The 12,921-nt window shown below is 44.3% G+C and overlaps 1 protein-coding gene and 2 non-coding genes across 5 annotated transcripts; 2 read left to right on the forward strand and 1 right to left on the reverse strand.

Moving 5' to 3' along the window:
* The first annotated feature begins 103 nt into the window (after positions 1–103).
* trnae-uuc (transfer RNA glutamic acid (anticodon UUC)) lies at positions 104–175 on the forward strand. Its single transcript has one exon. It is a non-coding gene; the product is annotated as a tRNA-Glu (tRNA).
* Positions 176–1,919: 1,744 nt separating this feature from the next.
* On the reverse strand, positions 1,920–12,187 carry LOC106575456 (SLAIN motif-containing protein 1). Of its 3 annotated transcripts, XM_014151957.2 has the most exons (9): positions 11,552–12,184; positions 10,185–10,318; positions 7,684–7,815; positions 7,138–7,248; positions 6,237–6,386; positions 5,410–5,784; positions 4,274–4,426; positions 3,750–4,047; positions 2,506–3,639 (listed from the first exon to the last, which is right to left on the reverse strand). In XM_014151957.2, the coding sequence occupies exons 1-9, from the start codon at positions 11,965–11,967 to the stop codon at positions 3,564–3,566; spliced, it is 1,845 nt and encodes a 614-aa protein (XP_014007432.1). In that variant the 5' UTR covers positions 11,968–12,184; the 3' UTR covers positions 2,506–3,563. The 3 variants fall into 3 exon arrangements, with proteins under 3 accessions (XP_014007434.1, XP_014007433.1, XP_014007432.1); XM_014151958.2 differs by lacking the exon at positions 7,138–7,248 and having other exon boundaries at positions 2,502–3,639; positions 11,552–12,186; XM_014151959.2 differs by lacking the exons at positions 7,138–7,248; positions 7,684–7,815 and having other exon boundaries at positions 1,920–3,639; positions 11,552–12,187.
* On the forward strand, positions 1,954–2,025 carry trnae-uuc (transfer RNA glutamic acid (anticodon UUC)). Its single transcript has one exon. It is a non-coding gene; the product is annotated as a tRNA-Glu (tRNA).
* Positions 12,188–12,921: the final 734 nt, after the last annotated feature.

Below are 12,921 nucleotides of genomic sequence, written 5' to 3' on the forward strand. Positions count from 1 at the left end.
GAATATGAGAAGAATGGATTGAATGATGAAATTAAATATAAATATGTCATCCGTCTCGTGTAGACGGAACAAATAGTCTATAGTCCCTTCAGTGCTCAAGACTTCCCATATGGTCTAGCGGTTAGGATTCCTGGTTTTCACCCAGGCGGCCCGGGTTCGACTCCCGGTATGGGAACAACGCTTTTGTTTATTGAACATGATGTTCTCTATACCTAACCCTTCTCCTCCAATACATTGGTGGAAAAAGTACCCGATTGTCATACTTGAGTAAAAGTAAAGATACCTTAATAGAAAATGACTCAAGTAAAAGTGAAAGTCACCCACTAAAATACTACTTGATTAAAAGTCTGAAAGTATTTGGTTTTAAATGTACTTATGTATCAAAAAGTCTAATTGCTGAAATATACTTAAGTATCAAAGTTGCCACACTTTCGAGGGGCTGATGCGGTTTCTTCTCATAGTAATTATTTGTCCCGTTTTCAAGAAGACCCTCTCAGAGGGAACGGATGTGGCCACTATGATGTCTTCCTGTCATGACTTTAGTAAGCCGTGGGTATCTTCAAATCTTCAATGAAGTGACATGTAACCAACATGTAAGAAGTGGTTACTCTTGATGTCCAGCAGTCAGTGGTAAGGCAAACTTCAGTAGCTTTTTGGATTCTTTCCCGCACTGAAGCCTGTGTGATCTCGTAAAGTTGTGGAATACGTGATTTTTGAAAGGGTTTTCCTGATTGGAATTGTGTACATTGGATTTAGACTATTGCTATAATTGGCTGGAAATCGGTGGCAATCATTTTAGCCAATGCAATATCAATTTGGCCTTATTTTGCTACAGATTTGGCCTTGTTTGCTACTTTGGCACAAACTGGTCCATAGAAGACTGCGTAGTTGTGGGTCGCGGAGTAGGCCTACTTGACTGAGTGGATCCATCTCCACGTGTGGAGGTGCATGCTCCACCACTATCACTAGCAGGCCCGCTAGCTTCTCGAAGCTCCGCTACAGCTAGCTTCACAGTTGGGTGCACAGTCCGCATATGCCGGTGTAGGTTGTGCATAGAACCGGCTTTAAATGAGATTTTGTTTTGGCAAATTCAACACTGTGCTCAAACATTGTCTACATTATTAAAATGCATCCAAATGCTACTGTGCTTCCGACTAATTTTCCAGCTGTTGTTTTCACAGCTGTCCTTCCTCTCTCCTCGGCTGCTAAGTGTGTGACTGTGAGTTGGCTTGGCACTCCCTCACGCATCTTTGGTTCATTGGTTGACACTGCGTGTCTGATTGACAGGAACAACAGGTGAGAGGCTGTTAGTCTGAGCAGACAGTCAGAACGGATGTGTGTGCGCTTGAGCATTTAGGCCTATATTATTTTATTTCTTTTTTCGTTATTTGAATTAGTTAATTTTATTCATTTAAATATTTTGATTATTCATATCTTTTTCTTAAATTTTTTTGGGGGTATAAATAGATTCGGCTCTTCTGATGTGCGAGCCGGCTCCCAACGTTCACCTACAAGAGCCGGCACCTAGAGCCAACTCGTTCGCGAACAACCCATCACTACAAACAAAAAAGCATTTGTGTTTAGTGAGTCTGCCAGGTCAGATGCAGTAGGGGTGACCAGGGATTTTCTCTTTAAGTGAGTGAATTGGACAATTGTCCTGCCCTGCTAAGCATGTAACGAGTACTTTTGCGTGTCAGGGAAAATGTTCGGAGTAGAACGTAAATTATTTTCTTTAGGAATGTAGTGAAGTAAACGTAAGAGTTGTCAAAAATATAAATAGTAAAGTACAGATACCCCAAAAAACTACTTAAGTAGTACTTTAAAGTATTTTTTACTTAAGTACTTTACATCACTTCTCGAATACCCCCAACAGCAAATATATTTTATTGTAACCCTGGACAAGCATACCTGATTCAACTAATCATCAAACCCTTACTACTACGTTTTCTGACCTCCCATATGGTCTAGCGGTTAGGATTCCTGGTTTTCACCCAGGCGGCCCGGGTTCGACTCCCGGTATGGGAACGACATTTTTATTAAAACCTTGAACATGTTATGCACAGTAGGCCTAAAGATACAGGTACGGTATATGCCTGCCTGTGGCTTTGCCTGTTAAAATATTGCGAACTGACAAAATAGAATACTCTATCCGATGTAGGCTACTCTAGTAATGCTGAAACTAGCGCTCACATTCTCACACCAGAATTACACGTTCATCCACGTTACTCAAACGTCAAATTTCTAAGTTTAAGGTTGTTTAGACATTAACTCCACATTTGAGGTTAGGCGTGAATGGTTAAGGTAAGGGTTAATGTTTGGGATAGGCTTAAAACAGAAAGCGTTACATGTCCTTTGATACGGAAACTGAATACAATCAATCTGACAAATTTATCGAAATTGTAAGAACTTCACCTGTGAAAATAATCAGTAGCCTACTAACTCTAGAGACAGAATTGAATATCAGGTTCAAATAATACTTTTTTTATAATTTGAAAATCTTTAATTTTAGTTTTTTTAAAACAACTACACTCATTCAATTAAATACAGTAAAAAAAAAAAAAAAATTGGAGAAAGAGATGGTGAGATGTGTGTCATGAAGACTAAATCTGCTTTTTGAAATACTGAAAAAATTATTAGAAACAGACAGAGAATGCTACATAAGTGATCTTTAAAAAGTAATCCTTCATCCCAAAAGACAAAACATCTACCCTGTGCTCTTCATCAACAAAATTATAATTAACCATAAAAGTGCAATATCACAAATAAAATGAACAAAAACAATTACATTTGAATTCACACTTGTACAATCAGTGCAACAATTACAAATATTTCATAGATATACCAGGGAATCTTTATAGTTTAAAAAGTGTCCAAAACACAACTTGAAGTCATTTCCCTGTCTTGGTGAGACATTTTGTAAACAGATTGAGACATTAGCTTTAATTTGGTTAATATGCTTCACATAAAAAAAATCATGAATATTGCATCAATACGATCAGCATCCCAACAATGCACACTGAAAGTTAACTTTAGTCTCTACACTAATCATAAGATAATAAATAATATAAGATTTATTTTAAATTTACCTTGCCATGTAAAAATTTGACCAAATACACCCAGACAATAGGGAGTGATTTTGACTTTTTTTTAGCAGCATATTTGGTGCTCTCCATTGAGAAAATACACCTTTTATTAATCATAGTTCCAAAGTAAAAAAACGAATTATGTGGCTTAATTAGCATAAAGTGGCAGCTCTTTCTTTAGTAGGTTAATGTAACCATAACGTGGTTACAACTTGTTAGTGCATAAAAATATCAACAGGGGGATTCCCCTTGGCACAGACCAAATTGGACAGGTGGAGAATGCATGTTTGACTTTGAGTGCTGACCACACCTCACATACCCAATCATGAGGGCATTCTACACAAGGTTGTTATTCCCTATAGTTTGGTTGACCTGCCTTCTCAATTCTCCAAGAACACTTTGTGTGGCAGTGAGTGACCCCAACCAGCAGGGTCTCTACATTGCCAGCTCTTCTTCTTCTCCTCTCCATTCATCCCTCTCTCAGTAGCAGCCATCTCTCCAGCTCCCGTCTCGTAGGGCACTCAGGCTGGACAAGCTCTTAGGAGGCGTCAATAAACTGGGGAAAAGAAGATCAGATTGGGATGAAAAATAGGAAATTATGATCCCAGACAACAAGAACCTAGTTTTGATCTTGTTGGTGCTCCCCTAGAGCCTACAGTAGCCTACCTGCGTGTGGGTTGGGCGATCTTGCTTCGAGGGGTGGAGCTGGTCCCAATAAAGGAGGCGGGGCGGGGCAGGCTACTCCGGGGCGGCGTAGGAGTGCCCCCAACCCCCACGGCTGGTTTACTGGGGAGGGGGATCCCACTGATGCCGCTCAGGGACTGCAGACTGGTGGAGGTCGGCATGGTAACTGGCCCTTTCACAGTGGGGCTGACGTAGGCTGTGGCTTTGAGGGGTTGCCGTGACAACGACTGGAAGTTCCCCACACTCTGGACTCTGTTCTGCAACTGACCGGGTGAAGGGACTAGTGGGGAGAGGAACAGGGGGTTGACAATACATCATATACAGATTAATGGGTTATTAATGGTTTGATATAATATTCATGTTTTCCTCAGATCTACTGTATAATGTATGGACTACCTACTTAGAATGATCATTTTCAATTTGATGAATTCTGGCAAGTCAATCAAGCCCTGCAATTTTATCATATGTGTATGGTCAGAGCTAAAACAAAGAAGAGGGTATCTCACTGGAGGACTGTAGCCTGCTGGCCAGCCCATTGGACGAGTCGAAACTCAGACTGTTCCGAAGGGTGGAAGGAGAGCCGATGTGATTGGCTGGGCTCAGTGGGCTAGGCACGCTGGGAGCCCTGAACAGGTTGGGCATGCTCCTCCGCAGCTTATCTAAATATAATGCGCACACACACACACACACACACACACAATATTCCTGTATGAATTCAAGGCCACAGATCTAGATGACTAAGACTTTATCATCTCAGATTCGACATAGAGCCCTCTTCAAGGGAATACATGTCACTCACTACTCTCTTTTGAAGAACACCAGTGTTGAGGCCCCAAAGATAAACATCTCCTGTAATCTCACCACCCTCTGTTCAGTGTCCCTCTCCAGGTTTAGCTCACAGAACAGAAACAGAATAGCCTCAAGAGCTTACGGAACAGTCAGTGTCTCAAGAGGCTTACAGTGAGCACATCCCTTGTAGTCTGCCAGTACAGTCAACAGGCTAGGGAAGTACCTACGGTACTGACTAACGAGTGGGTGACCTTAAAATGACCTGTTCCCCCATTAAACATAAACGATGACAAGTTGAACACAAACCTATAAATAGATTAGTATAACTATGTCATAAGAGGGCCATCATGTCGTGTGTCAGTTATTTTGTAACCCTACTAATATTGTACTTTGTTGTTATGCAAATGTTCCATCAAGACAACAAAAAGGCTTGTTTGAAAAATGTACTCGTATGCATCTACATTCCAAATGTGATCTCCAAAATACATAGCGAACATAAATATACAGAAAACATAAATACACAGCGAACATAAATACACAGAAAACATAAATACATAGCGAACATAAATACACAGAAAACATAAACATTATTAGAGGAGAGTCTTGCAAAGCAAGAATTCTTATTAGAAAGTGTGAGACTTCATAAATTTAAGCAGAGGGCCAGGGTTGAGTCCAATAGACACCGAACAGGAGAACACTTAAAAAAAAAAAATATATATATATATATATATATAAAATGGAGGAGTCCAGTGCAACCTGGAGCTGTCCAATAAACATTTTCATTGTCATAAAAAATCTCCCATTTTCTCTAATGAACGCAACCCAAGTACCTGCATGGGCCAGGCATGCTCACCTGATCCAGGCCTGAAGCCCTGTTGTTCGGGTGTGTAGGTGCTGAGTGTGGGGCTGGCCAGGGCCTGGGGTTGGGGAGGGGGCTGATAGGAGAATCCTCCAGAGGGGTACTGAGGGGTGGAGGGGCTGGAGAGGCTGGTTGTGCTCCTTCTCCAGTCCCGTATGCTGGAGAAGGTGTGGGAGTGGGAGAGGCCGCGCTGCAGGGTGGGTCCCACACGGGTCAGACGGGGCTGGGGAGGAGGTAGCTGCACGTACTCTTCCTCATCCTCTTCCTCCTCCAGGTCGGCCTCGCCGCTGTGCTGAAGGGAGAGGAAGGAGAAGCTGCCGCTGCGGCGGTTGATGGAGGTGGGGGTGGTGGCGTAGTCCTGACGAAGACCTGAAGGAGGGGGAAATACGGACAAGCGCAAACAAACAAACACGCACGCACACACAATCAGTCGTCACCTTCTGCGCCTGAGGTTAAGGTTAATAAAGCCTGGATGAAGTCTGAGGTCTTGTATCACATGTTACAGTGTTAGAAGGGAGAGAAGGACAGAGGAAGATTAGGAGAGAGAGGAACAATAAAGGGCAAGAATATGGCCAGGAATTCAAGACCACTTGAACTGACCAGGAACAACTCTGGGCCATACTTTTAACCTTGGGGCCCAGAGTTATTCCCTTTCAGGTCACCTGCTCAATAGTTATTATTAATAGTTCTGATTTATAAAGCATTTTCCATACTTTTACATAGAAAGGGGGGAAAACTCACCTCTTACTATGTAAAACAATATATAGTCACAACTATGTGACAACACCAAAACAGTTTTTAATAAAGGGTGAGGGACTCACTGTCCTCCTGCAGACGAGCCATGACCTGGACGTCAACAAGGTCCTGCAGCTTGTATCCCTGCGTTATGGAGTCATCCTCCAGCTCAGAGGCACTGAGCTCACTGTCCATGGAAGACTGGGGGCTGAGGAGGAACCGCCGGAGGCTGCGGCCTTCAGCACGCAACAACACAGTTCAGAGGTCAGATCACAGACAAATTACATGGCAGAGATTTTACATTAACAATGAACACAAAGAAAACTGACCAGATGAAAAGCAAGATTAGTTTAGATAGAGGCACACTGGCAGCAAAACAACATCACTCTCCCTTTAAGAAACATTGCCGAGTCACTGTTAGTAGGGAGGCCACGTCATGGAATTGTGCCTTTGGTGATAGAAGCACCACAAATCACAGACAAAGCTAGAAAAGGCCATATTGTGTTTATGGCCACTCCAAGCCCCCCATGGCCATTTTCCATTATGGCCGCCAAGCAGATCCCCCAGGCTCGACCTAGCTGTGTGACATGTGGCGCTTCCATCACCAACGGCACTATTCCACTCAAGTTTGTCCCCTCACCATCCCACTATGTTGAACTTCACATGGCAAACACCTGAAGCAGCAGAAACTGAACACACACTGAAACACTCCTCCTCTTGCCGTGACAAATGATGAATGATGACCTTGAGGGCTTCTCAATAGTCTATAGCGGCTTCCTCTCCTCTTGTGTCCACCTCTATTCTGATCTGACAATACAACCAGTAGGTGAAACTTAAGGTGTTTCACCAGTCCATATCTCTAACATCAGCAGGAATGAAGGAGAGGAGACAAGAAGAGGAAGCTCTGTCAAAAAGACTATTGAGATGCAAACCTTGACATGACAGAGACTGAGACAATGTGGGCCAGTGGGGGAGCGAGCGGCTTACTGCGATTAGCTGAGGAGTGATTGGCTGGGAGGAATGTGGGAATTCTCTCAGCCGTCCCTACAGGAGTCAGGGACAGGTGGAGGAGAGGATGGAGGGGTGAGGAGAATGAGGCTGACGGAGGGAGAAAGAAAGGGAGGGGAAGGAGACAGGATAAGGGGGAGAGAAAGAGAGAATCACGGAGAGTTGTTTTAATGGAGAAAAAAGAAAACTATTCCAATGAAGAGACTGTGGTATTTTTTTTCAATTGTGAAATACCATGTTTAAGAAGTAATCATGGATGGAGTAGCCCTTCGTGTCTAAGGACCAGGGGTTTTCCTCACCTGGTGAACTGATCAGGAGTGTTGAGTTTCTGCTCAACACGGCCCAGGATTTTTCTGCTCAATAGGGCCCTGACTCTGCTCAATAGGGTGCAGAGGTTTCCTGCTCAATAGGGACAAGAGTTTCTCCTGATCAGGTTGCAAGGTTGAAAAACCCCTAGTTCAACTAACGTCATATGGTAATATTATGGTAACATTATGTCACATAGTAATCTGTGTGTGTATTTACCAGGTCTGTCAGCGGGCGGAGGGGTGGAGCAGGACCTGGAGAACGAGGCACTGAGGGGGGACACTCCAGCTACACGTCTCAGGGGGAGGGCAGGGGAAGAGTGGCTGGAGAAGACCCCCCGCCACCTATGGACTACGCATGGGAGGTAGGAGGAGGGAGGGGAAAAGGCAATGTCATACTGTATCGGACCACCCCCAAAACACACACACAGAGCTGTCAGTGCTTTCCGGGCCCCTCACAAGGAACAGAGATCAGCAGTGTGAAGCGGTTGTTTACCTCACACCCAGCGCGTCACATTGCTGTGACAGTCACAGAACCCCTATTCAGAAGCAGCCAGGGAACACATCTGCTGTCCAATGCTCAGGAGACAAAGCTGCATTCACAACCCTCACACACACACACTGCTCAACACACCCATTCAGCACGGGCCAGGACCAGGGACGGAGCAGCATTCACAACCCTCACACACACACTGCTCAACACACCCATTCAGCACAGGCCAAGACCAGGGACGGAGCAGCATTCACAACCCTCACACACACACTGCTCAACACACCCATTCAGCACAGGCCAAGACCAGGGACGGAGCAGCGACCACACACACCTTCTGATATATATTCATAGAGGAGACCTACAGGAATGAACACTCGCTAAGCAAATTATCCCAGCAATCTATCTAGAGGAGATGTGGTGGATCAAAAGAACAAAGAGAGAGAAGAATGAATAATAAATGTTGCAGAGCTGAGAAAGCAAATCATCTCTCTCTTTCCCTCTGTGTGGTGGTTAGACTGTGAGCTGCTCAACACTGCGCTGCATATATCCCTGCACCACAGATAGAGTGGGGTTATGTTATACCTGTCACTGAGAATATAAACCACTTAGCAGCATCGAGGCGAGATGCCTTTCATGTAAACACGGTAACCATGGTTACCCCTCTGGTTGCCGAGGGAGGCCCTGTGAACGTAGCAACAGGCAGATAGTAGGTCAAGTGTGAAAGCAGCGGAAGGCTTTTCCTGCAGTTACAGCTACTGTGGAATTAATATACAGGCTTCTAGTAGAGATCCTTACAGCAATATATTGTCGTAAAATGCAGGTAACTGCCAAAATAAAGGAAACATGAGTATATGAGGGATACAAGTATATTTTATAAGTATTACACTTTATGTTGTTCCCTTTATTTTGGCAGTTACCTGTAATTCACTGATGAAATGGTGGCAGGTAGCCTAGTGGTTAGAGCGTTGGACTAGTAACCGAAAGGTTGCTTGATCGAATCCCTGAGCTGACAAGGTAAAAATGTGTCATTCTGCCCCTGAACAAGGCAGCTAACCCACTGTTTCTAGGCCGTCATTGTAAATAAGAATTGTTCGTAACCGACTTGCCTGGTTAAATAAATACAAATAAAATAGCAGCTTCACTGATGCAACGATAAGCTGTTGCATGACAAGTATATAATATGAACGCCAAGTTAAATTGGACCTAAGATACTTTTCAAATATATAATAGTAAAAAGAAATGCAATTAAGCTGACGTGTGTGTTTACTCTAAGTTGTTGAAAGTGACGCACACACACAGACAGTTGCGGCCAGTGCTTCACCTCTCATTAAGAGCTTAGAGGACTAAAGCTGTATTAATACATTACCTTCAGCGAAGACCGTGGGAGACATCACATCTATTCACTCTTCCACTGTCCTGTTTCACACCACAGCTTCCTCTCAGACATTAACCCAAGGTCCACTCTCAGTGGTCATTAGACACCATGGAATGTATCAGGAGTAGAGGCATTAACCCTGACGTTACCGCTAAATTCCCAAAGTCGGCCACTCATACATTCACGTCATGGCCACCCATTCATTCTCATTCGACCCGGTCACCTCTCCACTGAAACCCTTCTTCAGGTAGATGCTGTGAATTAGAATGTGATCTCCATCACCTAACCAGGTGAAATGAATGCACTCACTGTCATAACCATGCTGCGAATGTGTGGGTCTGTAGGTTTGTATACGGCTGTCTTTTCAGGAGTGGCTCCGCTTGTGCGTGACCACCGTACGTAGTTTAATGTAGCCGGTGCTGTGCGTAGTTTAATGTAGCCGGTGCTGTGCGTAGTTTAATGTAGCCGGTGCTGTGCGTAGTTTAATGTAGCCGGTGCTGTGCGTAGTTTAATGTAGCCGGTACTGTGTTTAGTTTAATGTAGCCAGTGCTGTGTGTGACTAGTGACTGTCTGGCAAGGTGCTGTACTTTTACCTCAGAGTCCAAAATAGTCTGGAGTTGGCTGGTTACATAATCCTGAGAGACTTGAGGACCTGTTTCACACTGAGCTCAAGGCATCACAGTGCTAGCCCCCCCCACACAGTAAAGTAGAATCATAACCATCTGCTGAAAGAAAGTCTGAAAACAAAACGCTTCGGCAGGTTGATAGAAACCTATGGTCTATTATATAGCCATCCATCTATCAATCCATCCATCCACCCTTGTTGGTCCCTAGTTTCCACCCCTCCTCATACCTTGGTCCAACCTGAGGCACAGTGAGCGGGCAGACTCCACCTCTGTTCTGGGGCTGTCCAGGACCTGTCTGCTCCACTGGAGGGGGGTAACAGGGCTCTCCCCCCACAGCCGGGCCTTGGCTGACACATACAGCCTGCAGGGAACACAGGATGAGAGCCAGAAGAGGGGGAATGAAGAGGACTTTACTGCCGAGCAGACGGCCACTGTGCTCTGTGAAAATGTGCCTGTTGAAATGGAGGCTAGACCGCATCAGTCTGAGACATGTGGACTTGGGGGTGGACGACTGGACACACAAAGTGCTGTTATTTTAGTGGTAAAACGTATGCATAAGAATACCCGCTGATAAAAGGTGACATTCTACTTTTGACTCATTCTTTTATTATGTCAAATCCATTATAGTTCCCAAAACCAATTTTGGACTGCAGTCAGAATTGGCTGCTCCTCACTATGCGCCACGGTTTGCACTTGTTGGCTACAATCAATATGATTCTATTCTCAGGTCCTAAGTGAGGTTTTGGCTTGATGTACATTTTTGGGATCATAGTAAAACTGGAAAATGTATCCCTGGTCTGAAACCAGTCTTCCCTGTAGGCCCATAAGGGTTGATATGGGACTATAGGGCAGTAAAGTCCTCTTCAGGCTCTCATCCTGTCTTCCCTGCAGGCTGTATGTGTCACTTAGGACCTGAGAATAGAATCATATTGATTGTAGCCAACAAGTGCAAACCGTGGCGCATAGTGAGGAGCAGCCAATTCTGACTGCAGTCCAAAATTGGTTTTGGGAACTATAATGGATTTGACATAATAAAAGAATGAGTCAAAAGTAGAATGTCACCTTTTATCAGCGGGTATTCTTATGCATACGTTTTACCACTAAAATAACAGCACTTTGTGTGTCCAGTCGTCCACCCCCAAGTCGACATGTCTCAGACTGATGCGGTCTAGCCTCCATTTCAACAGGCACATTTTCACAGCGCGCAGTGGCCGTCTGCTCAATCATAATCATTGACTATGATAATTGCAACACATCGATATGTTGTGTTTGCTAAAGAAAAATCGAATGATATTGGAACAAGTGTCAGCTCCATGTTTCTGTCCAATTTGTTCCGAAGGTGTGGCTTTGTCGCCGTATATCATTCCTACTAGGATATGAGTCTCATTTGCAGGTACATCATTATATTCCATAGGCCTACCAGAGTAACAGTCACATATCCTAGAAAATGAACAGAACACTGCATCACCATCGTATATGACAGATGAATTGTCATATGCGAATAAGGACTGCAGGTTTCAAAGAAATCTGTCAGATTAAATTTGGCACCTCTCAGCTACATTATACAAACCATTGCACATTGTGAAATAGTTACCAGGTAGCTTCAGAGTCTTCATTAGAGAATATAGCATCTAGGTCCAGAATGTCCACCTCATCCAGAACCGTAGGTTCCATATAATCAGCCTCCGTCTCAAGAGCAGTATCAACATAAGGTGAATGTAAATATTCGAACGGTTCGTCCAACGGGAAAAATGACTCCAAGGAAGACTGGCAGAGTAGCGTCGGTAACGGACTAGGTATGCAGTAGCTCCCCGCCATGTAGGCCGGGGAGGGAGGTAGAATGTGGGGGCTACCAGTGCAGCCGTTCGCCCGCGTCCTCAATTGCTCATTTTGCCGCTCCAATTTCCGAACCAGCTCTTGGAGCTTTTTCACCTCCAGTTCGGCGTTCGCGGCATTGCTGTTGCCGTTGACATCCGTCATTATCTGGGGGTTCATCACTGCTGCATCCATTGGATGGAAAAGTACAAATACCCGATATATTTTTTATTAAATGGTGGACGGGGTAAGCTACACTCAGTCTCAGCTCACCCGTTGCCCACACTGTGATTTGGGTATGGGTTGTATCTCGCTTGCTCTAGTGCCCATCAGGACTAGAGCATTCAGATGCCGCCCATGTCACCCAATGAGGGATGGTGGCGTGCTACAGACTGTCTCCACCCCCAAAGTGTTGAGTCCACCACGGGAACGGTTGCCTAATTAGTGATTACAGGACAGGTGCGTGCAAGCGTTCTCGCCTCAAACGTCACAGTTTCGACATTGATAAGTGACATTTGTTTGACCACAAAGACAATGCACAACACATTGCCTTTGTCTGTAACATCGAACATCAGAAGATGCAACATTTTTGCTTCAAATATGTTTATTAAAACAGAATGAGAGATTACGTCCAAAGTGAAAATTACATTCTTTTTTTCATAGCCTACCTTCTGATAACACAAGACATTGGCTAAACCATTTATATTTTATTGTCTACAAGCATACACAATTGACTTCATTGATATACACATAAATATCTATTGAATTTGAATGTAATAATAATTTCACCAGCCACAGTACATATTCTACAACCGCATGCTCAGAGCGCCCATGCATCTTGAACACTCCCCTGGCTTAACCAGGGCATTTTATGCGCATTGATCGCCATCCTGTGGTGTAAATTGAGACGGCACATGATGGAACTGTCGTGACCTTTTCCAATTTAACGCAGGAGTGAAAGTTCTGAAGGCAAGAAATATACCGAATCTGCTACCGCAGGTTTCATCACCATGGACAGCGACTAAGGCAGAATCCCTAATGTGGACTTTCAGCACCCCATGACTGTGGACAGCGCCTGGTTAAGGTGCAGCTGTAACGTTACTGGCCATTTACTTTTCTATGGAATAAAAACAGCATATTATAGCAAGG

The sequence above is a fragment of the Salmo salar genome, chromosome ssa17 (assembly GCF_905237065.1).
Source record: "Salmo salar chromosome ssa17, Ssal_v3.1, whole genome shotgun sequence".
Classification (NCBI taxonomy): Eukaryota; Metazoa; Chordata; class Actinopteri; order Salmoniformes; family Salmonidae; genus Salmo; species Salmo salar.

Excerpts from the sequence above, each read along its gene's own strand:
- LOC106575456 (XM_014151957.2), bottom strand. The coding sequence starts at position 11,967 with ATGGATGCAGCAGTGATGAACCCCCAGATAATGACGGATGTCAACGGC. Across the intron at positions 10,319-11,551 it reads GAAGACTCTGAAGCTACCTG|GCTGTATGTGTCAGCCAAGG; the intron begins GTAACTATTTCA and ends TGTTCCCTGCAG. Across the intron at positions 7,249-7,683 it reads TCCGCCCGCTGACAGACCTG|CCTCATTCTCCTCACCCCTC; the intron begins GTAAATACACAC and ends TCCCTCCGTCAG.